We start from the raw sequence: 25,197 nt of genomic DNA, 5'->3' as shown, positions 1-25,197 counted from the left end.
AAAAAACAACAACATATAAAGTACTGACCTGGTAGCCCCGGATGTTAACTCGACATCAGGATATGTGTTTACTTTTAATCCCGTCTGAATCGAATTCTGTCGGAATTGTTCCCTGTATTCTAATGGACGGTAGTGACGGGGCGCACCCGGTGAAAGCCGGTATTACACTCAATGTAAACAGGAAGTAAACGAGGGGGAAATGGCGTTCAGGCACATACGGGATTAAAACACATTATTTTATTTAAAAATACGGACTAATACATTGCACAAATATTTCGAATGCCGATTTAACATCTGGGGGTAACAGGTTAAGCACCTTATATTTTGCATTTGTACATATTTGGAGAAATACGGACTTTACGCTTGGATGTCAAGTGATAATTGGGGGGGAGTAGTAAAGCCCACGACGATCATAGATAATATGCAAATGTCAAAATCGATGATAGTCATGATCCAAGGCCACGATAAATAGATAGATAGATAGATAGATAGATATAATTATTATCATAAACATTTTCTTACCAACCACAAGTTGGTCCGCGGCCCACGTGACACCGGTGCGTGTGACGCAGTTTTCTTGCGACTGTCAGTCGCTCACACAGACAGCCAGCCCCGGCCCCCATGTGTGTGAATGTCGGATTTAAACGCCTGTATCCAGCCTTTTAAGGTAAAAAAAAAAATGAATTAAATGTGCATCAGACAGTTATACAGTGTCTCTACGTTTAAAGTCAGACGCGTGGTGTTGCACGTGGAGCAGAGAGGACATGGTGACAGCAGGGTGTTTAATGGTAACAGCGACGCTTATTCATTCATACCTGACGACAAGGTCAGGATTGACCTGAGATGTGACACCTCAGGGTGCTGCTTCACGTCGCAGGATCAGGGTGATAGTTATATGCTTGTTTATGTGTTTGTTTAGGTCGGTTTGGCATGGTTTGTGGATAGATAACTGGATATAAATGTCTGTATCTGTCTGCTGGCTGTTGTGTAAGCATTTGCATTGTGAGTTACACAACAGCTAGCTATAGCCACAGTAGCCAGACCAATTATGAATGGGTCTGTCTGGTTGCATGAACATTTAAAGTGAATGTTTACCTTAAAAAATGCAATTAATGCATTTAAGTGTTCCTTAGAAAAACATGTCTGGCTCAGAGATTCTCAGGCTTTTTCATTTCAAGGACTCCTTGATATACCTTAGGCCAGTGGTTCTCAAACTTGTTCAGGTCAAGTACCCCTAAATGAATGTCTATTTGGCCGCGGACCCCCATCTGAAAATATGTTGTGCCAAGGACACCCCATCCGAGATTAAAGTTAAAAATGTAAAAAATATTCAAACATTTTCAAAGAATGTCAAGATTTTTTTGAAAATAGCTGATGTATGTAGGGCCCTGGTGGTCCCCGGACCCACTTTGAGAACCCCTGCATTAGACCACGGACCACCATAACTCTGAGAGCTTACAAATGGAACCAAATGGACCCGTAATTTGGTTCCATTTGTGCACTCTCAGAGTTACAGCAACATAAGGTTCCATTTGGTTCCTAACTATCCAATATTTATATGGGTACCCCCTGGAACCCGCTCAAGGACCCCTGGGGGTCCCCGTACCCCACTTTGAGAACCAATGCCTTAGGCCACAGACAGACCATCTCTGGGGACCCCAATCACTGTGCAATCCTTTGTGTTAATTAAACTCAAGAGTGTACAAATGGAACCAACTGGACCTCTAACCTTAGGCCACTCTCTTAACTATCAATCATATAGGCCACTCACATCAATCATATAGCTGGGGGGACTCCCTGGAACATCCTCAAGTGCACCTTGGTGTTGAGAACCACTGGTCTAGCTTATAGTCAATAGCCATGAATGAGCTCTTCAGCAGTAAACTAACATGGTCTGAACAACCAGCCACAGCAGACTTTTTAAATGGCAGCTAAAAATACAAATGTAAAAGTTGCTGCGATTCATAATTTAATAACACACTTTTCTTTGAAGGGCCAGGTCTTGTTATCTAGTATGAAATAAATCCATTACATTCGAAAGTTCTGGCATGAAACGTATGTTATGCAAAAATAAACTTGCCGCCGAGATGAATCCCTCCACAAATGCATTGAGTGTTCTATGGCTGTATATGGAATACATAAAATGAATAGCTAATCTAGGTTAGGCTTTGCCAGGTTGCGAGGTAGAAAACAAAAACGGCACTCTGTCTGTATATAATACAGAGTGCACGATTCACAGTAAGAAAGTAATAGCTAGCACTCCGAAGTCCTTCTGGTACTTTTAATTCATAGACGCACAGTCACAGTGCATACACGGACACGTTTCGGCGTCAAGCCTTCCTCAGCGTGTATTTCCTAGGTTTAGCACGGAGGCTGACAGCTTGCCAGACTTGAGCTCAACATCTCTATAATGTCTCTTTTCTCCATCACACAGGTGTTATTTGGGATGTGGAGTCTGACCTCTGGATTGTGAGAAGCCGTTACATTAAACCGTCTCCCCCTCCCCCCCTGCTCCCATCTCCCTCGTCACCTGTGCGGTCTCTCTCCCATCCGTCCTCTCCATGACCGGCCGACTTCTGGGTAGATGTACCCGCCTCCTCTCTCGGGCTCACGCCCACGCCGCAGCCACCGTCACGACCCCCCGCTTGCCCGCCGGCCCCCTCGCCGCCGGGCCTGCTGCGGCGGAGCTGCTGCTGAGGCCCCAGGCCTCCTTCTGGCCGCGGGCTCCGGGGAGGCCGCTGTGCGAGCGGGCGAGTGCCGCTGCTAGCCAGGGCGAGGAGGAGTTCCCGCTCTTTCCGAAACGCACGCGGTTGGACGACCTGGTGGAGAAGGCGACGGCCGTGGAAGACATCCTGCAGGCCTGGACAGACCTCGGCGGAGACGCCAACCACGCCGCTATCGCCATGACTAAACTGGCTCGGGTACAGGCGGCTAAGGGACATTATGGTCCTGGGACGCACGATCCAGATCTGCTGGCGGACCCGCGGCTGCGGGAAATGATGGCAACAGTAACGGGACAGGTAGCGGCTCGATATGACTTTGGGGCGTGTCATACAATACGTTGAATTTGTACTGTGCATGAAATACAATTTACCTTTTAGGTGTTTAGCAGACGCTCTTAATCCAGAGAAACTTTCAGCAAGCAAGGTAAACACAAGGTAATACATCAAATGCATAGAGATAGTAGGATCATAGGTAAACCAAGAACCTATTATCAAAAAGATTATAATCTGTACATTGAAACTATACACACTATAGGCTAGGATGCCATGTCTGTACATGACCTGCCATCTGTCTACATCAGTGGTTCTCAAACTTTTTTGGCTCAGGTCACCCCTGTAAATAACCTTTTCATCCACGGCACCCCTGAATTACATTGTTACTTACTTACTTATTGGATCCTCCATTTATGTCATATTACGGTACTTAGAAATGTAAATATTTCCGCCTAAGATACAGTACGTCATGAGGAAAACTTGAGAGAGTATCAATTTCCATTAGGGCAGGTTGAAAAATAATTCTATACTTGACGTTTAACCACTCTGGGTGGAACATTCGTCAAAAATAGCAGATCTACAAGCTCACAACGCATCGCGTTGCGATGCGTTGTGAGCTTGTAGATCGGCTATTTTTGACAAAGAGATTTGGTGTTGGTCCAAAAGTGATATGGATCAATTCCAAATCAAAACATTCTGAGGCACCCCTGGACTGGTGTCACGGCGCCCTAGGGTGCCACGGCAGACGGCACCCACTTTGAGAAACCCTGGTCTACTGTACATAACATGCTATCTAAATGACATTTTAGCCTTTGCATAAGCCTGCAAGGTCGTCAAGGCTAGGGCAAGTTCTACGGCAAGTGCTGTGGGCTAAGGTGGCGTCTGTAGAGGTGAGTCTTCAGAAATACGAAATATGCATTCCAAACAAACAAGGTTTGACCGGTATGGAAAGTAGAAGGGTATGAATTTGCCCTATGGTATGGAATTTGACCATACTGTGCTGCCTGGTAGAGCTTGTTGTTTTATTTAGCTTTTTTCTTTTTTTCTGCTGTACTTGGAAGTCCATTTTTATTTTAACGTTTTTTACATTATTGCAGTTTTGCACAATATGTTCTTAAAATACCTCTGTACAATGTGAAATATCTCCTACTATATTACATTCAAGAGTACCATAATAGCTGTTAATGCAGTTGTCATACAATTGCTTTCAATGCTTCAAATCATACCGTGATATACATTTTGTTCCACACCGCCCAGTCGTACTGTAGTTTTGACCTGACTTATATAAGTCCGATTTATACTTTGGTGCGTGATGGTTCTGCGCGTCTAAAATAGAGGCTCTTCGAGCTCACAATGGGTCAACGCAACACGCTGTGAGCTTGTAGATCTTTTTTTTTTTTTTTATAATTTTTATCCCTCGATTTTGTAACCCTTTTTTCACCCGGTGCCAATTTGCTAAAAAAGTATTATTTTACACTTTTTGTGAAAATGTGTGCAAATCTTTGAATATATATATTGTTTAAAGCAAACATTTGTAAATCAAATCTTTGCTTCTGGGGGGTCCCTGGAACATAATATTTTGAGATGGGGGTCGGCGGCTAAATACATATCATTTTGGGTGTCCTTGACATGAAAAAATGTGAGAACCACTGATATAGAAACATACGTTTTTCATAAAACTGTTTTAGGATACATTTGTAGAATCGGCTTCAGGTCTTAATGGGCTAAAGGGATAACACCAAAAAAGTCCTTGCGGTCTTGTTTCCATTGGGGTCCTTTGTATTCAGCTCATGATTGACATTTGCAGCCAAAAAGTTATATCTTCTCACTTTTACGTGTGTGTGTGTGTGTGTGTGTGTGTGTGTGTCTGTGTGGTGTGTCTCTGTGCGTGTGCGCTCACTCCTAGGTTGTGTCAGTGTGGAATGGCGCTCTGGTCAATGTGCTGCGGGCTCTCCGGACCCTCGGCGTTCCCTTCACCGCTTCGGTACTGAGCTCCGTCCAGACGGAGGTGCTGTGGCGCATCCGCAGACTGTCCACCAAAAACCTGGCCTTCCTGGTGGAGTGGGGAGCCGGGCAGAAAGGCCAGCACGAAGAGGTCTTAATGACCGCAGTGTTCAAACAGCTGGAACTACGCTGGATTGAGATCTTGGACGTCAAGACCGTTAGTTCGCTGATGTCCAAAGGAAAGCACATGTCACCCACCCTGATGGACAGGCTAGAGGACAAGGTAGTACATGTCGATGAGGGCAGATTGTTGCTGTTTCATATTGTGTTAAAGATGTTAGTTGTAAAGGTGTAAGTGATGTTTTTAAGGTGTGGCTCTGCAGTAGTCTAGCAATCTTAAAGATGTGTGTGTGTGTGTGTGTGTGTGTGTGTGTGTGTGTGTGTGTGTGTGTTGTCTGTAGCTAATCTCACAAACCACTGGACCGATCAGCACCATATTTCTTGTGCACACTGCCAGTAGGCCACGGAAGTTCATCCACATATGTGTTAGGGTTCTTTTTTTAATATTTAACTTAAATAGAGCACCGAAGTCTGACGTAATTTACACATCCTACCTGGGTCGCGGTTTCCCCACCCCGTTCTGAATTCCCATAGACGTATTTAATATCGCGTCAAACAAGAACTGTGTTCCAAAAATAAACAAATGACCCCGGCGGTTTGACTCTTATGGATATGAAGCATCAACTGACGGTGAGAAACCGCTAATGTTACTTCTGCCAAATTAGTCAAATTTTCGCCATAAACAGATTAAATATGAGTGACTGACAATCATAAACGATACAGAGCCTCCTCCCTGACAATATCGCAGAGACAGTTTGTTTATTTTCGGACCACAATTCCAAATCACAGAACCTCTCTCGTGATCTAAAAATGCTTCACCTTCTGTCCATGTTCCAGGCATTGGACTTCTGGTCTTCAACGTTTTCAGCCCAAGGACCCCCTAGCTGAGAGAGAGATGAAGCAGGGACCCTCTATATTGTATAAATTGTGTTTCAGATTAAACTTCTCTTTTTTCCCTCTACTCCTATACCTCTTAGCCGAAAATAGCAGATCTACAAGCTCACAACGCCTCGCAGCGCGAGGCGTTGTGAGCTTGTAGATCTGCTATTTTCGGCTAATGTTCCCCTCAGAATAGGGATGCTAGGGTTCAAGTGGTTGATGAAAAAAAAGAAATCCTCTCACACAAAGATTTGGCAGACCCCCTATAGTAGCTCTGAGGACCCCCTAGGGGTCCCAGACCCCCTGTTGAAGACCCCTGATCTAAATGCTTCACCTTCTGTCCATGTTCCAGGCACTGGAGCTGGCGGAGAGCTTTTCTGCAGAGGAGATCCGCAAGGTCTGTGTCTCCCTGGCCTCCCAGAGCCGCCGGTCTGTCCCCCTGCTCCGAGCGTTGTCCTATCACCTCCTGCAGAAACCCTCCTCTGAACTCGTCACGTCTCTGCTCCTGGACATGGCCTATGCCTATGGTAATGCCACTCGACTGTACTGCGATTGCCAGGCATACATTATGCACAGTGGTGTGTTCTACCGTGGTACGCTGTATACGCCGTATACGGCCTGCAGATTTTTTCCGGCGCCATCGTATACATCCAAAAACAGTTCGAAACGGCGTATCTGATTCGTTGATACGCAATGATACGCTGCACCCAGGAGTGGCTGGGCTGGGGGGCGCAGCAATACAAACAGCAAGAATGTGGTCTGACCGTCTGACTAGTCTTAACTATGAGGTGAAGGCTTATCATGTGTGTGGCTATTGTTCTTGAGGTGATAATTAATAGCTACTGGTGAAGGAATTCACACATTTCAATTCACTTCATTGAACGTAGGTCACTGAATTGAGTACTTAATTAGTATTCAAATTTCGTGTCATAGCACAGCAAAATCTTGAATCTTCAATACAGTTTGTGTCTTCAATGCCAAGTTAATACTATTCTGTAATAGATACAGGAATGCTTGCTGTTAACACTGCTATTATATCTGATAAGCCTAACCAGCATTTATTTATAACAATCCTTGCACTTCTATGGTAATAAAAACAAATTAAAATGCATCCAAGGCTAAAAGCAGCTCCGAAGTGGTTGACTTTCAGGGTGATTAACATTAGAAACAGTAGAAAATCAGTACAAAGCATATTGTAAGTGTATTCAGTGTTACTGTGAAACGGCCGAGTTTGTTGTGAGCTTGTAGATCTGCTATTTTTTGGCAAAGAGGTGTTTGGTGTAGAGGGGAAAAAAGAGCAGACCAAGTAAACAAAAAAAGTTGAATCTGAAACACAATGGTATACAATATAGAGGGGGTCCCTGATTCATCTCTCTCTCAGCTAGGGGGTCCTTGGCCTGAAAACGTTGAAGACCCCTGCTCTAACCACAAGGCCACTGAGTTGGTAACAGCTGTATTGTTTATTAGTATCCGCATTAGCTGCTACATGGCAGCAGTTACTCTTCCTGGGGTCCACAACATACAAATACAATAATAGAAACATAATAAAGACATCCACACTGACATCACACATTATTTACATAAGTAAATAGTTTTAACCTGCATAAAGCAGCATCACCAATCCCCTTTATCAAACCCATCATTTAATATACTGTATGTTTCACCAATATACATTTTTAAAGACATTTTTTTAAACACATAGAGCTAGTATTTCTTAAAGCAGCTATATGTAGTTTCGGGCTATCAGTGGCCACTTTGGACACAAATAACATGGCAGCCAACGTCTTTGACTTCATTACCCAAGAGTCTCTGCAAGCATGTCCGGCGAGGACGCGCTGTGATTGGCCAGTCTTAATCGCTTGCTGCCTTGGCAAATGCCAGGATGAAACTCATTGTCTGCCCTGAACATAGTAATACATTCAAGCCCCTAGCAGGGACCCCCCTGAGTCTATACATCTATGGAAGGATGATTGTTATTGCTTAAACATGTAACTTTATGATTTTGTGGGACATAATATGCTATATAGTTGTTAAAAAGGTATCTGGCATTTGATCTCTAATGTTTTCTTGTCCTTTTTCCCCCCAGGGAGGTTGAATTTCCACCACTCTCAGGTGTTTCAGCGGATCTCATCAGAGTTATTACCTAGAGTTCCTGCGATGAGTTCAGCTGACATCACGCGCTGTGCGAAATCGTTTGGCTACCTCAAATGGCTTCACTACCCACTGTTTGAGGCCTTCACCGAGGTCAGTCCAAGCACTAGGACCAACAATCAAGCCCTCTCTCAATTCCCACTAAGGCGGCAACTATCAATTATTTTCTCAGCGTTTATTCTATTTATTACTTTTTTGATAAATCAAATAATTGAGGCTAGTGTTTTTTTTTATCAATTAGGTGATGTGATATTTTATTCTTAGCCTTACAACGGTGTCAAGCAAATGGCGAAAATAGCAGATCTATAAGCTTACAACGTGTTGTGATGCGTTGTGAGCTTGTAAGATCAGCAATTTACTCTCATTTTAAGCAAAATTGTTGCCATCATGAAAAGAAAGATGACCTGTCACACCCCTTCCAGACTCACCTTGTGTAATAATTAAACGCTAAACAAGTCATGTTGCAAAGCTGAACATGTATTTACTATAATGTCAGCCTCACTGTGTGTGTGTGTGTGTGTGTGTGTGTGTGTGTGTGTGTGTCTCTCTCTCTTTCCACAGCACTATACAGACAACAGTGGCAGGTACAACACTTCTCAGCTGTGTAATCTGCTCATGACGTTGGCCCGGTTGGGGTTCCAGCCCACAAAGGCAGCAGAGTTCTATAAAGAGGTAAACTAAAACATTTTTTCCCCCATTAGTTGCAGTGGTTCTCAAACTTTTCTAGATCAGGGCTAACCTGAAAAGTGGTCAGATGGGTGGACTCTGCTCAACAATTTATGTGGCGCTTAAGTCGTATTTTAATGTTGCTTGGCTGTGGAGTTTTTTAAAGTTGTGTTTCGGTGTTGTGTTTCAGGTCCACAGGGCTCTGGATGTGTCTCTGTCAGGTCTGGAGCCCTTCCTGAAGACAGATGTGGTCTGGTCTATGTGTGTTCTACAACAGGCCAAGACCAGCCACTTCACCATGCTCACACAACACAAACATATAGCCAAAGTCACAGGTAAGCGCACGCACGCACACACATTTTCTATGGTCTCGATTTTTTTAGACCACAACACGTTGTTGTGTTGTAGATCGGCTATTTTTGGCTAAAGTTCTCCTCAGAAAAGGGATGCTAGGTTTCGAGTGGTTATGGTAAAAAGAAAAATCTTATCGCATAAAGATTTGGCGGACCCCCTGTAGTAACTCTACCCAAAAGAACTAAACAGTATGGAGAGACGAGGGTTTCTGCCCGGCTGGCGAACGAGAGCCCCGGGTTCAAGTCTGTAAAAGTTGTCTCTCTCTCGTTCAACCTGCAGGGGGCAGCCCGTCTCGGGTGGAGAACTATCGACTGAAGCTGCTTCACATCGCCGCCACCCTCCGGTTGGAGCACCCCCCCGAGTCCTGGGCGTCCTCGACCCCCCCGCTGTCCCTCCCCCTCCCCTCTGCCCTGGCCCCTGGCACCACGCTCTCCCCCCTGCAGAGCAGCCTGAGGATGACGCTCCATAATCTGGTGGGAGAGCAGAGCGAAGCACTTAGAACAGCGGTTGATACCGTATACGGGTGGACTATAGGTAAACACACACACACACACGCGCACACTCACAGTGGTGTAAAGTAACTAAGTACGTTTACTTAAGTACTGTACTTAACACTTGGGGTGCCAGAGTTTTATTATAAAAGTGTACGTTGAGTGCCTGGATTTTTAACAATTTTTGAACCTTTTTCAAGTAGTCACAAAATATTTTCAGTGATCACCGTCCTCACGGTGATCCCCTCATTACACACACAGAGGTCTCGTACAATCCGGGGAAAAACATTAAAAACATTTGGTAATCCGTTCCATAGTTGCAGCCAGTTGAAAATAGTCAAAAATACATTGTAAAAAAAAAAAAAGTACACAGGAGCAGAGATACAGGCTTTTGAAGTCATAAGTTAACCAGGAAGTGGATTAAAGTCTAAATCTTTGAAAAATCTTTTTTTTCTCTCCAAAAAACGTATATATACGGTTTTGGCACTCGACGTCAGTTTTTGAAAAGAAGTATATATACGGTTTTGGCACCCAATGTGTTAAGTACAATTTTGTGGTATTTTTACTTTAGTGGAGTATTTCCAATTTTCTATACTTTAACTTCTATTCCACTACATCTCTGAGGAAAATATTGTACTTTTACTCCACTACGATTATTTGCAAACTTTAGTTACTAGTTACTTTGTAGGTTTTGATTATTATTATTACAAAACATACATTACCCACTTCAGCCCTATTCTGTATACATTTCGGCCATTTGAAAATAGGCGATCTACAAGCTCCACAAGTGAGCTTGTAGATCTATTTTCAACAGATTAAAAAAAAATAATGTTTTTTTTAATACATTTTGAAAACTTGTGAAATATAGGACATTCTGCATAATGAGTACTTTCTACTTTTGGTGCTTCAAGTAAATTGTGATACTAATACTTTTGTACTTTTCCAAGTTTTTAATTTTGTAACAACGCACACACACGCACACGTACACTCACTCTCTCTTATGAGTACATAAGCACCAAAAAAAGACTGTATTTAATGGCTGTGTGTGTGTGTGTGTGTGTGTGTGTGTGTGTGTGTGCTTGTCCAATCAGATGGTGAGTTGGTGGTGGACTATGAAAACAAGGCCTATTATTGTAGCCTGTCCTCGTTGACGGCTCCTCACTTGGCACAAGGAGGAGGAGGAGGCGAGCCTTTACCTGCCGGAGCACGGAGGTGAGAGAGACTCACAGAGAATTAACTTTACATTTGTTTCTCCTAGGGTTTAGGGATCGTTTAGGATCTTAACGATTCCGGTTCATTAACTGTCCCTTTTAACGATTCCTATAGGGGTGTTCCAAATGGACACTTAGAGGTCTGTTACTCTTGAGAGTGTAACAATGGAACCAAATGGACCCATAAAAGGTCCATTTGGTTCCATTTGTACACTCTGAGTTATGGTGGTCCTTGAAATTAAAAAGTTGAGAACCACCAGTGTTGTAGTTGTGCAGCAGTGTTGATTTCGTCGACTAAAACTATGACGAAAAATGTTCGTCGACCACCTTTTTTCACTGCCGAAAACTACATAAAAACTAAATAAAAAGCTATGATGACTAAAACTAAGACTAAATATATTGACAATTTTGTCAACAAATAAAAACTAGACTAAAATGTTAGGGAGGTATTAGTGGAGAAGAGATCCAGTAGAACTAAGACATGTAATTTTATGCTTGGTTGCGCTCGGGTGTTGCGCTCTGAAAATAGCCGATCTACAAGCTCACAACGTTGTGAGCTTGTAGATCTGCTATTTTCAGCATTCAACCAAGTGTAAAATCAGCCATTACGACGCCACCACCGCCAAAATCCATTTTAGTCGACTAAATCAACTGTAGATTTAGTCGACTATAATCGTATGATATTTAGTCGACTGAAACTAGACAAAAAACTAAAACATTTCAGATGACTAAAATATGACAAAAACTTAATGGAATTTTATTCAAAAGACTATTGACTAAAACTAAATCAAAATTTGCTGTCAAAATCAACACTGTTGTGTAGCAGACATGAAGTCCACGCATACGTACCGGCTCCGACCGGAAAAGGAAACGCTTCCAAATGTGATTGAACCGATTCCAGTTCCTCAATGTTGGATCCGGTTCCTTCGGATCCCAACCCTTTAGGGGTGTGCCGATACACTAATTTCACGAAACGATACGATACGATATTTGGCTCACAACTTCGATACGATTTCGATACGATACGCACTTTTTTTATTATGAAAATAAATATGGGAGAAAAAAAGGAAATGCAAACAAATAATTCTGTTTTTGCATTATTCAGACATGCAAACTTGTAGCTTTTCAGCCGTTTTGAATCCAAATAGGGCAATAGTGTGACACCTGACCCGAAAAAAAACAACATGTTGTCACCCTTTTCACCTCGGGGCTGTTTGCATGCCTGATTATTTTGATTGGTATTTGATTGTTTTTTTTCAAAACGATATTTTTTTTTCCCAAAACGATACATATCGTCGCGAAAACGTATCGCGATATATCGCGGGACGATATATCGGCACACCCCTACTTGCAACTGCTTCCCTTCTGAATCCCTTTTCAAAGCTAAAGTTGTGATGTCATCATCTCAAGTACAGTACCATGACGTTTTCAACATCAAGGGCTGGACGATATGGATAAAATCAGATCTCGTAGTATTTTTGACCAAATACCTCTATCGATACTGTGACGATAATATCGTATTGACGATATGATATATATTTTCTTTTTAAATGTAACTGTTTTTGTTCAAAACAACAAAAAAGAAAGCCAAAACAGGCGAGCTACAAGCTCACAATGCCTCGTGATGCGTTGTGAGCTTGTAGATTGTCTTTGTTTGCCATCCGTGAAGTGTTTGGACATATTTGGACCAACAAATCCTGACATCTTATCTCTCTGAAAAACTGTACACTTCAGGGGTCTGTATTGTTGGCCATAAAACCTTTCCGTTTGATTTCCACACCAGAATAACGTTTCTCTTCTGAGTATTTTCCATTACCCCTAAACACGCTCATCTCTCCTCACCACATCCTCTTCTCACTAAGTGGTTACTCGTCTGGTATTCAGTTTTTCAGGATGTATTTCAGAGGGCCGTGTTGAGCGGACTGGAACTCAGAGAGGCAAGGAGAGAGGGATGGGCCATGTTGTTTCTCTCTCCCTCTAGTGGTGGCAGGGATGTCATCACATCCTAATCCATGGAAAACATGAGAGCATTCAGTGATGGAAGATGTATCATATTTTTTTGTACATTTTTAAGTAAAGGTATCAATACCACAATGTAAAAATATTCTGTAAAAAAAAAGTGAAAGTCCTGTATTGAAAATTGACTTCAGTAAAAGTACAAAAGTATTGGCCTAAAAGTGTACTTAAAGTACCAAAAGTAAAAGTACTCATGCAGAATTTCTCATTTCACAAGTTTTCAAATTATTTTCAAGTATATAGGTCTGAAAGTGGTTAATGTATCTTCGTAATAATAATCAAAATCTACAAAGTAACTAGTAACTAAAGTTTTCAAATAATTGGAAATACTCCAGGAAAGTAAAAAATCCAAAACACTTAGTTACTTTCCACCACTGAGTGTATTCATGTTTCAATTCCAACCAATCACTCGCTACACCTCATTGAGTTATCTAATAAACAGACCTTCAACCAGAGGGGAGAGAAACTAATGAATGAATTCCTTTCAATTCAATCATATTATAGTGTCAAATCACAACAAGTTGTGTCCAGACACTATACATATAGAGCAGAGACCCGACATCGTCCCACGCTGAGCAAGCAATTTATTTGCAACGGTTGTAATGAAAAACTCCCCCTTAACTGGAAGAAACGTCAGTCAGACCCAGACTCTTGAGGTGGGTGGCCATCTGCCTCAACCATGTCGGCAAGGGGAAAGAGAGAGAGAGAGAGAGACCAAGAGAAGGAGAGACACATGGATATCATCTCTGTCGGGTGGTCATATTTTCAGAGCGTGACACCTACAGTTCGTTCAACCAAGCATAAAATGACATGTCTTATTTCTACTCCGCTACTCCTCCCTAACTTCATAGTCTAGTTTTTATTTGCAGATGAAATTGTACATTTTTCTGTCATCATAGCTTAGGTTTCATATAGTTTTTATTTGGTTTCGTCAGTGAAAAAAGGTAGTCGACAAACTTTTTTCGTCATAGTTTTAGTCGAGGAAATTAACTCTGCTCCATGGTACATGATGAGTTGTGTGTTGGTTGTGTTTGCTCCATGGTACATGGTGAGTTGTGTGTTGGTTGTGTTTGCTCCATGGTACATGATGAGTTGTGTGTTGGTTGTGTTTGCTCCATGGTACATGGTGAGTTGTGTGTTGGTTGTGTTTGCTCCATGGTACATGATGAGTTGTGTGTTGGTTGTGTTTGCTCCATGGTACATGGTGAGTTGTGTGTTGGTTGTGTTTGCTCCATGGTACATGATGAGTTGTGTGTTGGTTGTGTTTGCTCCATGGTACATGATGAGTTGTGTGTTGGTTGTGTTTGCTCCATGGTACATGATGAGTTGTGTGTTGGTTGTGTTTGCTCCATGGTACATGGTGAGTTGTGTGTTGGTTGTGTTTGCTCCATGGTACATGGTGAGTTGTGTGTTGGTTGTGTTTGCTCCATGGTACATGATGAGTTGTGTGTTGGTTGTGTTTGCTCCATGGTACATGATGAGTTGTGTGTTGGTTGTGTTTTCAGACTAGCCTTTCTGGCCTGGGAGTTTCCCAACTTTGGCTCGAGGAGTAAAGAACTTCTTGGTCGATTCGTCATGAAGAGAAGACACCTGCAGCTGGCTGGCTTCATTATTGTGGAGGTAATATGACCACACACACACACACACACACCTCCCCCACACACACGTGCGTGACGCATGAATGCACCATAACCTTAACCACTATGTCCAACCATAAAGGATAAGGCCAGGCCCTCCTCTAGACTGAGTGGCAAAACATTGAGCAGCATGGAGCATTGGAGTTTGGAAGCGCTCGTTGTAAATCACTCAACGGTCCTGCTTACCACCTGTTTCTAAATGGCACATAATGCAGGAGGCAGCAGGACGTTGGGTTATTGAAAACGAGCGCTTCCAAAACCTGATACTTAGAAAAATAATCACCGGCACAGAATTTATTGACAAAAAGTAGCTACGTTGTATTTTTATGAAACAAAAACTTTGCATATAGAAAGAGGATAATTCAAGCTTTCTGTACAGCTGCCATGTTGGTGAGTTTAAGATTGTTTAATACAATCAGATAGGACCTTTCTGTTTGGATGTATTGGCTGTCAATGCCAGAAAGATTTTTTTTGCCACTCAGTAGGCGTTCCCGCATAACTTCTGGGTACGATGATGTCACACGCATAGGCTCTATATCATAAAATGCATCTCCTACTATATGCTCAGTCTTGCCAAAACAGATATAGGTCATATTCCTATAAGGTAGAACTGGGGTGGCAGTAGCTGAGTTGGCAGAGAGGCTGTCTGGGAATCGGAAAGTCACCGGTTGGCCCTGCGGTCTGCCCAATCTATAGGTTGAAGAACTTGAAGTGTCCCTGAGCAAGACACTTGAAACCCCTCACAGCCCCCCCCCCCCCTTGCTTTTGTCAACGTCATTCATCATAGTGTTGAACCTGGACAACCTGCAAGAACTCAATGAAGCGACGGTGTAAACATAGAGAATGTAAACAGGGCAATGCACATTGGAACAAGAGTTCAGTGCCGTTTCATAAAGCTGTTCCAGGAATATTTGTAATGCCCAGGTTCCTCCCGATGATGAATCATACTGACCAGAGCAACGGTACAGCTCTGGGACAGGTTTTACAGCTTTCTGGACAGCGATGGAGTTCCACGAATGTACAAATGTACAGATGTTCTTCTCTCATCCACTTGGGTATTATTACACATAAACAGACCCGGTACCCAAGGTTAAAAATAATCTGAACCGACCCAGACCCTGATGATAAAACATGGCCCCGAATATTCTCTTCTGGAGGTCTCTGGCACAACAACTTCTCAGATGGGCGTCCGCGGCCAAAAATACATGAATAAATGTGGTGGTCCTTGACATGAAAATGCTTGAGAGCCACTGCTCTAAAATGAGTGCACAGCATTGCCATCTAGTGTTGCAGCAGTGATAAGCCAGTCAACAGGTCTTAATAGAGCCTACGCAGAACTCTATAAATCACTCGCTGCGTCGTAGACAGCTACTATGTAGCTACAGCAACCTCTAGACACCTCCAGTCTGCACACAATAGAACCATGAAATGTGAGGACCACGTTCACTCTCCAAGCTTTTTCTCCTGTCCTTTTTTAATCCCCAGGAGGATAGGATGGAGGAAGGGCGGCACTACAAAAGCATACGCAGCGCACACACACACTACTTGGAAACCTAGACCCTGTCGGTTAAAGTGTCACTTTCCACTAACACTACACCTGACACACACACACACACACACACACACACACACACACACACACACACACACACACACACACACACACACACACACACACACACACACACACACACACACTCAGAGAGTGATTGATTGTAGTAACACAGGGAGACAAGCCACCCCGGCTGTTAGCTAATTGGTTCTCACTGAGAACGGGCTTCACCTTTCACTTCATCTCTTTGGGTTGACCTGTTTTATTCTTTTAAACATATTCTAAACAGGTTAAACTGAAGAGTACTTCAGTTTGACCAAAATGTCCTTCTCAGAGATAAATAACGTGTGTGTTTTATTTTCTTGTGTTTTATTTATTTTATGGGTAAAAACCACAATGTATGTACTATGTTCTTTGGAATAGAAATGGGGCGTTCGGGTGGTACGAGGTAAAGTCATCATCGCGCTTGGCCGAGCGTCTATACGAAGTTACGATCACATTTGGCCGCGTTCGAGAGGAGTGAAGGAGGATCCCGGGGAGGTTGATCCTGGCACCACAGAAATGTGTGTGTGGAGGGTTAATTAGCATTAGCAATGATTAAATTGGGAGACAAAATGGTTGAAAGTAATTGTCTACTCTAGAAGAAAAAGATCAAATCTAATCATTTGGTGAACTGATATCCAATTATCTTTAACAAAAAGCCAATATATTGATAGGCCGATCCATCAATAACATCTGTTTTTTAATTTATCTTTAGACAAAGGTGTTTGGCTTGTCTAATTATGTGCAGTGAAGCGGTCATGTCGCAGGTGGGCCCCCTGCACTGTCTCCATGTATGAGGGACACCCTCTTTCCTTGGTGTTTCGCCTTGATTGTGCTTAAACCCCAACATTTAACTTCCCCAAAACTATGGCTAAACCTAACCTTACCCCTAACCTCACAAACATTATGCTATAACCATAACCTTATAACCCTATAACCTCACAGAAATAATGCCTAAAAACCTAACCTCAAAACCCTGTCCGCCTGGGCCAAACACCTGGGAAAGACACCCTCCCCCTTGTATAAATAGAACAGTCAAAGACAGCTAGCTTAGCAACAGTAGCATTGTCTCATCTAGGCCAATCCAAGCTCTCCGGTCTCATCTAGGACAAGCTCCTTAAGAAGCGTTGGCACCATGCCTGATCAAATTAGATGCACACTTAATACTGTTGATACACTTTACTTGATCCCAATGGCAGTGTTTGCATACCGCTCTGTTTGTCATATCGTTGCTGTTGGGAAGAAACCTCTCATCTCCATATTTTAACCTTTTTTGTGTGTTTTTTTTTCGCAAATTAATGCCCTACTCAGTGGTGTAAAGTTACTAAGTACATTTACTCAAGTACTGTACTTTTTTACAGTACAATTTTGAGGTACTTTTACTTTACCAGAGTATTTCCAATTGTCTATCTATACTTCTACTTCTACTCCACTACATCTCAGAGGCAGATATTGTACTTTTAGTCCACTACAATTATTTGAGAACTTTAGTTACGAGTTACTTTTCAGATATAAATTATGATATTATAAAACATACATTAACCACTTAAGTCCTATTTTATACCTAGGCTATTTGAAAATAGCCGATCTACAAGCTCACAACGCGTCGTGATGCGACATGTTGTGAGCTTGTAGATCTGCTATTTTCAAACATTTTAGTACTGTTACTTTTGGTACTTTAAGTACATTTTGATACCAATACTTTTGTACTTACGGTATTGATACTTTTACTTAAGTAAAACATTTGAGTACTTTTTCCACCACTGGCCCTACTTGATCATACGACACTAGAGCATCACACAAAAGCATGACAAGTATCAGATCCAGGATTCTAATTCAAAAGTAGCAAAAGCAGCAGATCTACAAGCTCGAGCTCGTAGATCTGCTGCTTTTGAATTAGAATCCTGAAAAGTAACAGCGTTCCAATGGATCCCAATGTAGTTATTATTAAGCTAGTAGCTGTTGTTAATACTTCTCATTGGTTCAATATTAATAAACAACCCACACGCTTAACCACTGTCACCATTAATGTTTAGAAATAGTGAAAATAGCCGATTTACAAGCTGCGATGTGTGTGTGTGTGACTGTTGTAAGACGGAAGTAGGTCATTCATTCACGAACGAAACAAACAATTTAAACTATGGAGTAGGGCTGGTAAATGAATATTCAAATTTAGAATATTCCTCGAATATGGGGAAAATATTTATATTCTAATATGAAAATTAATATTTGAATAAAAAAGAAAGAAATATATATATATATATATATATATATATATATATATATATATATATTATATATATATATATATATTTTTTTTTTAATATGTTTATTTGACAGGGACGATACAATGTATCAAGTTATAAAAACAAACAAAATATATGTTTTATTGGATCCGAGCACTTGATACATTGTTTTTTGTATTGTCCCTGTCAAATAAACATAAAAATGTTTTTTATAATAATAATAATAATAATGATAATATTCCAATATATTTGAATATCTGCCAATTTTTAAGACCAATATTCGAATATAATTTCTGAGTAAAGTTACCAGCCCTATTATGGAGATGCAAGGGTTCTGCCCCGACAGCAACAAGATACTGCATTTGACCCGGTAACGTTGATTGTGTTTGTCATCTCGTGTCCGCGAGTGTAGCCTGACAGCATGAATCTGGCCCAGCACAGAGGACCTACATATCACACCGACACACAGGTGGATGGAAGGGTAATGGGCGCTCCACAGAGCACACGTTGGGTTCACTTAACACATTAAGACCAGGGAAAAGCATCCGTCGTTTTCGACATTTTTACCATTATTTTATACTTTGGCTGTTCAAAAATAGCAGATATACAAGCTCATAGCGCGGCACCGAGTGCCGCGCTATGAGCTTGTAGATCTGCTATTTTTTTTATTTGCAAATCATTGAATATATATATATTTTTTAAAGCGAACATTTGTAACTCAAATCTTTGCTTCTAGGGATTCTACAAATGTCTTCTAAATCCTTTTTTATTTTATTTTTTAATAATTTTTCTTTATCAGTGGTTCAATTTGAGTTACACATATTCGGTTTAAAAATGTATATATACACTGCTCAAAATAATAATGGGATCAAAGTGTTCCCTACATTTCTTTGAGCAGTATATATACTGTATATATTCGAAGATTTGCACTCATTTTCACGATTTTTCAAAAAATAACAGATCTACAAGCTCGTTCTGCTATTTTTTTAATAGCCAAAGAAATCTAAAAATGACACAGATGCGTTCCCGGGCTTGATGGCTTAATAATAGGAAGAAAAGAAAGGGGATAAAAATAGACACCTCTCCCCGTGCTCCTGTTCAGACTGGTCCTCCGTGGATGCAGACCTGATAAAACTAGGTCACTGAGTCTACTTGAGTCTCCTCACCGGCTGGAACAGCCTTTTATATACGCACGCGGATGGCCGCCTGGGAACCGGAATGTTCCTGGTTTCAATCTAGCTCTTCCTGGCTTCGTGTCAGAGAGCTCGGAAGTGTCCTTGAGCAAGGCACTTGAAACCTCATGAGCCTTGCATGTAGGGGTGTCAGAAAAAATCGATTCGAATACGAATCGCGATTCTGCTGTTGGACGATTCAGAATCGATTCTCATTTTCAAATAATCGATTTAAAAATATTTCTTTTTTTATAATTATTTTTTATAATTTTGTTTCCTTATCAACTAAACACACAAAGGTAAATCCAAGATCCCAATCTTGGATTTACCTTTGTGTGTTTAGTTGATAAAACCTTTACAATTATAAAAGCTATGTAAATGTACTCTGCTCTCTTGGCAGCATACTCGAGTAGATCCTGAAATCCTATCGTTTTGAATCGGAAAAAAACGTTTTTGAATCGGGAAAAAAATAGTTTTTGAATCGAGAATCGTTTGTTTTGAAAATTGGAATCGTGACCCCAAGAATCGGAATCGAATCGTGAGATAGCAGAAGATTCTCAGCCCTACTTGCATGGTTGGGTCGCCAAGTTGGTAGAGAGGCCGTCCCGGTAATCAGAAGGTCACCGGTTCGACCCTCGTTTCACCCACCTACCTATATGTCAAAGAAGTGTCCTTGAGCAAGACCCACACAACCCCTAACGGCTCCCCAATGAGCGCTCGTCAAAAAGCCACCTGAGCAAGCCATCTGCTGGATGAATGCAGAAACGTATAGTATACCATACAATTCTCCCCTTGCCTCCATCATTGGTGTGTATGTATGTGTGTGTGTGTGTGGCGATATTTGCTGTTCTACTGTATGGCTTATGCACTGAGAAACTCAATGTGCTTCACAGGAAAAAATGAAATCCATAGAGAAGAAGATACAGAAATAGTTTCTATAAGGCTGTAGGGACGTGTGCATATATGTGATAAGAATAGTTTCTCATTCCCTAGCAATTTTGGCACCCAGCACCCCAGCGCAGCTGCACTGTACTCCTCCCTGTTAATTTATATATTTGTAACTCGGAGAGGGTGCAATTGGTTTCATTTTGTGTAAGGGTGTAAGTGATATCTTTTGTTCATACGAGTGTTAAATGGCGCTATATTCCGATAGCAATCATTGCTATAGAGTGTTTGTTCAGTAACAGGGAATCTCGCTGTCTCTCCGTACCTTAAACGAAAAGTACATTCTAACGGTTGGAATACAAATTATATCCAATCCGAGGTTGAACGGCGAGCGACACTGTGTTTTATAAATCAGGCTTTACGGATTCAGTGTTACCGATAGGCCTGTCACAATTATTACATAATCGTCTAATCGCAATTCTTTTTGCATAATCGTCATAATCGTTTCCACGTTACCAAAATTCACAAATTTTCAAATATTAAAAATAGCAGAAATATCTACAAGCTTACAACGCGTCACTTTGTGACGCGTTGTAAGCTTGTAGATCAGCTATTTCTGCTACTATTACATGTATAAAATGATTAAATGTCTATCATTTCACTTTTTATATATTTAACTTATTTGTCATCTGCCCTGTGCAATTTTTGATTACGACACATAAAAGGCGAACAGAATTTTTTATTCCATGTGTTCCAATGTTCAATGCCAAACGCACAATTAAATCGTTAAGCACAATTATTTGAGGGACATTTAATCGTCAACTTAAATTTGTAATCGTGACAGCCCTAGTTACAGATGACGATGAAAAAAAGTGTTGTATTTAACGCTGACTGTGTAGTGTGTACAATCAGTGTGCAACACACAATTATGATTATGAAGACATCTCCCCAGTGTCCCATGACAAGGAGGAGAGTCAGGTGGGAAAGAACACCTCCCCGAAGCATTTAAACCTGTGGTTCCCAAACTCTTTAGCCCGAGACCCAAGTTTTGTCTTCCCGTGACCCAAACTAGTGGAAATAGCAGCTGTGAGCTTGTGGATCTGCTATTTTCACTACTTTTTTTTGGAGGAAATATTTGAAAATCTTTTTAAATAATAACTCAAAACAAAATGTAAAAAAATGAAAAATAAAGGGACATTTACTCGTGACCCCTAAAAATGGGTCCCGACCCAGTGTTTAGGAAACACTGATTATATCATGCAGATTATATAGTTGAGGCAGGTCAAACTCCAGAAATAATATAGCCCATACATGGGCAACTGGCGGGCCGTCGGCCACATGCGGCCCCCACCTTCACTTAAAGCGGCCCGGACGTTAATATCGGAATACTGATCTATTATTGATTTCAGCTGTTACAATTCCAAACATGCAAACATGTGTCCACAACCTTCATACTCATAATTAAATTAATCAGATGGAGACGCACAGCTCAATACACAGGAATTGCATCAGTCTATATTAGTAGCTTAATGACTAGTGTTACTATTCTACGGTCTTTTTTATGTCCAATGTATTTGTATTTAAGTTCATAAAGTATGTCCAATGTATTTGTATTTAAGTTCATAAAGTTAACATAAGTATAACTAATTTGAAATTAAATATAAATGTTACTTTTCAGGATAATAATTCAAAAATAGCCGATCTACAAGCTCAAAACGCGTCGCACTGCGACGCGTTTTGAGCTTGTAGATCGGCTATTTTTGTGTGACAGAATGGTAAAGTACGGCATTAATTTAAAGTTACAATACAGAGATAAGAGGTGTCTGCCCAACAGCATATGCAATGTGTGGCCCTCTGGAGTGAGTGTGGAAATATAGTGGCCCTCTCCATCATCAAAGTTGCATCACTGATATAGCCAAACATTTGCAGCCCTATGTGTGCAGTCATGGAGGATGCGGTCGGTCAGTGTTGGTCCAAACATCAGTGTTTCCTAAAGCCGATTCCTCTTTTTTTTTTTTGTGACCAACTTTTTTTTATTTTGTCTTTTTTAAAACAAGCTTTCAGAGGTGACAGACATTACATCACATTGCTGTGTGGGCAAGCAGTTCATACAGTTTCTACGATGACATACGAAAGTGTCTTTTCAGTACATAGATTGTCCGTCAGTATAGTCATGTACTGTATAGTCTGCCTGTTGGCTGTTGTGACAGTCGCTTCCTCTGATCCTGAGGCTGCTAAACAGCCCAGGTCGCTTCTTAATCCCCCTACCAGACCCCCGGGTTCGCACAGATATTATAGGAACGGTAAAACCATGATGTATACATGTAAATAATACAATATATATATATATATATATATATATTTTTTTTTTTAGATAATGCAATGAAATGAAGGACCAAAGTAAATAATACTTATGTTTGTTAGATACCCTCTAATCTTGTTACAGAGTGCATGGAAGGGAAAAACTAAAACCGATTCCTCTTTTTTTCTCGTCCTCTTCCAGGTGCCGTATTACGAGTGGATGGAGCTGAAGTCCGACTGGCAGAGGGTGGCGTACCTGAAGGACAAAATGGGCAAGGCCGTCGCCGAGGACATGGCCAAGTGATGACACACAGCACGCTTGTCGAACTGCAAGCTTTTCCACAAAAACAGGACTTTGGACACACACACACACACACACACACACACATACAGCATATACTCACAAACACCTACATGAAAACATAAAAATAAGCAGCACGGCTCTCTCCAGACTTCCAAGGCATCCAAAAAGCTATACATATCCTTCACCCTGGTTCCCTTGGCAACGTGCGTGGGGGGGCTTTCCCTGTTACCATGGAGATGTGGACAGAGAGCTCCGGAGCCAGAGAGGGAGAAATAAATAAGAGAACAGAAGGCAAGAAAAAAGTCCCTGAACAGAAAACCATCCGAACAAACAGTTCTGTTGCCAAGGAAATGTTCCCCGGGCGGCGGTCCCATTGTCACAGACAACCACCGGGGCCGAGGGGTGTTGAATGTAGATCAGTGGTGTCCAGTCATTAACTAACCACTACAGCAACTGATTTAATTCATTAGATCCTTTTCTCTCTGATTACCCAGGCCGCTTGCATGCATAAATCCCTTCAGCTTCAACCACTTCCAAAAATAGTACAGTAGCCGATCTTGTATGGCATTACTATTAAAAATGTAATTTTCAAATGTTTGAAAATTAAAAGGGAAATGAAAAATGTGGAAACGTGTCGCTTATAATGACACAAAATAGGTGACGCCATTTTGAAAGTGGTTAATTCTGTTCATTGTTATCCCAATTTAGCTGTTATTTAATCCCCCTATGTACATAATCCCTGTCATGCCAACCCCTTCTGTTTGGTCTGGGGTCAGTGTAGAGTCTGTAGACAACCACTCGGTCTATCCAGACAGGCTGAGACCATTTTCATTCAACATCGTGTACATCGAAAGTGCTGAAAAGCCCGCCGAAAATAAAGCAGATGTCCCGCCTCGCCCCACTTTGGTTTCGCCTTTGCGCTCACATACAAATCTACTGTATATCAACATTAGTTGAAGCCTAATCTAGCTTGCTGTGTAGCAGACACGGAAAATCACAAAATATATTTCAAAGATATTTTAAAATATATTTTGGTGAACGGAAATGACAATCGGAAGACTGCTTCCCGTGTTGAGCTTTTAGGGGCCATAATTACAGACTCTCTGTATCATTCAAAGATTGTGGAATAGAGTCATCAGGCTAGAGAGACTAACAGCCACATGTCTCCTCTGATACACATGGAGTCGGCCAGCCGCTTCTTTTCACTTGACGGTGAGGAATTTCCCTCGGAGGACGTAACGCATGCGGAGGAACACTTCCATTCCTCTCAGTTCCGCTCCATGCTAGTCTCGCGTGGCCAGACTGTTGCCTCCCACAATTGTCAAATGTTTCCGGTCATACAGTCTGGGACTCGGAAGCTCCGATCGTGATTAGAATATAAACCGGATCTGAAGCCTCCTCCCCACTTCCGTTTCGTCTTTACAGTCACGCAGATTTATCCTAATATAAATACAAATCATCTAAGTATATTTAGCTTATATTTTCGTGAACGGAAGTGCCGGTTTCCTCCCTCGGATTTGGGGAGGTGTAGTTCCAGACTCTATATAGCATTCAGAGATTGTGGAATAGTTGTCTGGCTATGCGAGACTAGCTCCATGCTGAACAGGCATCCCCAACAGACCTGTAGGAGTCACTAGTGCAGCGGAGTGGAGATCACCCTCCCCTGCTGGTGGCTTCCCACCAACCGTGTTGGGTCGGTGTATCCGGCCAAGTCGGCTGCTGCTGCTGCACACAGTAGGGAAATCGAAACCCTTGTAGGAACTTCACCCCGGCACCACCCAGACAACCCAACCTATGCATTTTATGCATGACGGAGTATAGTAATTACTCCTGTCTGTCTTGAGATCAACTTAAGTTGAGACGGGATGGGTGGAATGTTCAACAAATCCGAAGGCTGCGCTGAGGAGATGATTGCATGTTATAGGTTTAAAAAACATAAAGGTCACGTTCAGTGTTTGAACTCCTGGCACCCTTTCTAGACTCTCAGAGTTAGCGATCCGTCACCCGGGATTTTACTGTGCAGCTTAGGTTTTAATTAAGTGTTAATCAATGAAATCAGTTGGTGTTTGGTTGGAAATGAAAACCTGAACTCATTTGATTGGACACCACTGCCGTCGGGTTTGTGTGGTGTACTGTGTATTGAGCTATGTGTGTCTCTATCTGATTAATTTAATTATGAGTATGAAGGTTGTGGACTCACCTCGTAATGGAATAAAATATATTGACTCTT

General features: G+C 41.7%; 1 protein-coding gene across 2 annotated transcripts; it reads left to right on the top strand.

Annotated features, from left to right (window-relative positions):
• Positions 1-584: 584 nt before the first annotated feature.
• On the top strand, positions 585-25,197 carry tbrg4 (transforming growth factor beta regulator 4). Of its 2 annotated transcripts, none has more exons than XM_084053652.1 (11): positions 585-667; positions 2,435-3,020; positions 4,903-5,223; positions 6,292-6,466; positions 8,026-8,183; positions 8,652-8,762; positions 8,947-9,091; positions 9,390-9,644; positions 10,693-10,813; positions 14,334-14,448; positions 22,866-25,197. In XM_084053652.1, the coding sequence occupies exons 2-11, from the start codon at positions 2,562-2,564 to the stop codon at positions 22,965-22,967; spliced, it is 1,962 nt and encodes a 653-aa protein (XP_083909778.1). In that variant the 5' UTR covers positions 585-667; positions 2,435-2,561; the 3' UTR covers positions 22,968-25,197. The 2 variants fall into 2 exon arrangements, with proteins under 2 accessions (XP_083909778.1, XP_083909779.1); XM_084053653.1 differs by having other exon boundaries at positions 656-788.

Source organism: Gymnoscopelus microlampas (genome assembly GCF_963454915.1).
Source record: "Gymnoscopelus microlampas genome assembly, chromosome: 3".
Lineage (NCBI taxonomy): Eukaryota > Metazoa > Chordata > Actinopteri > Myctophiformes > Myctophidae > Gymnoscopelus > Gymnoscopelus microlampas.
The sequence above is the reverse complement of the archived record's forward strand: the minus strand, read 5'-3'. Positions and strand labels throughout refer to the sequence as shown.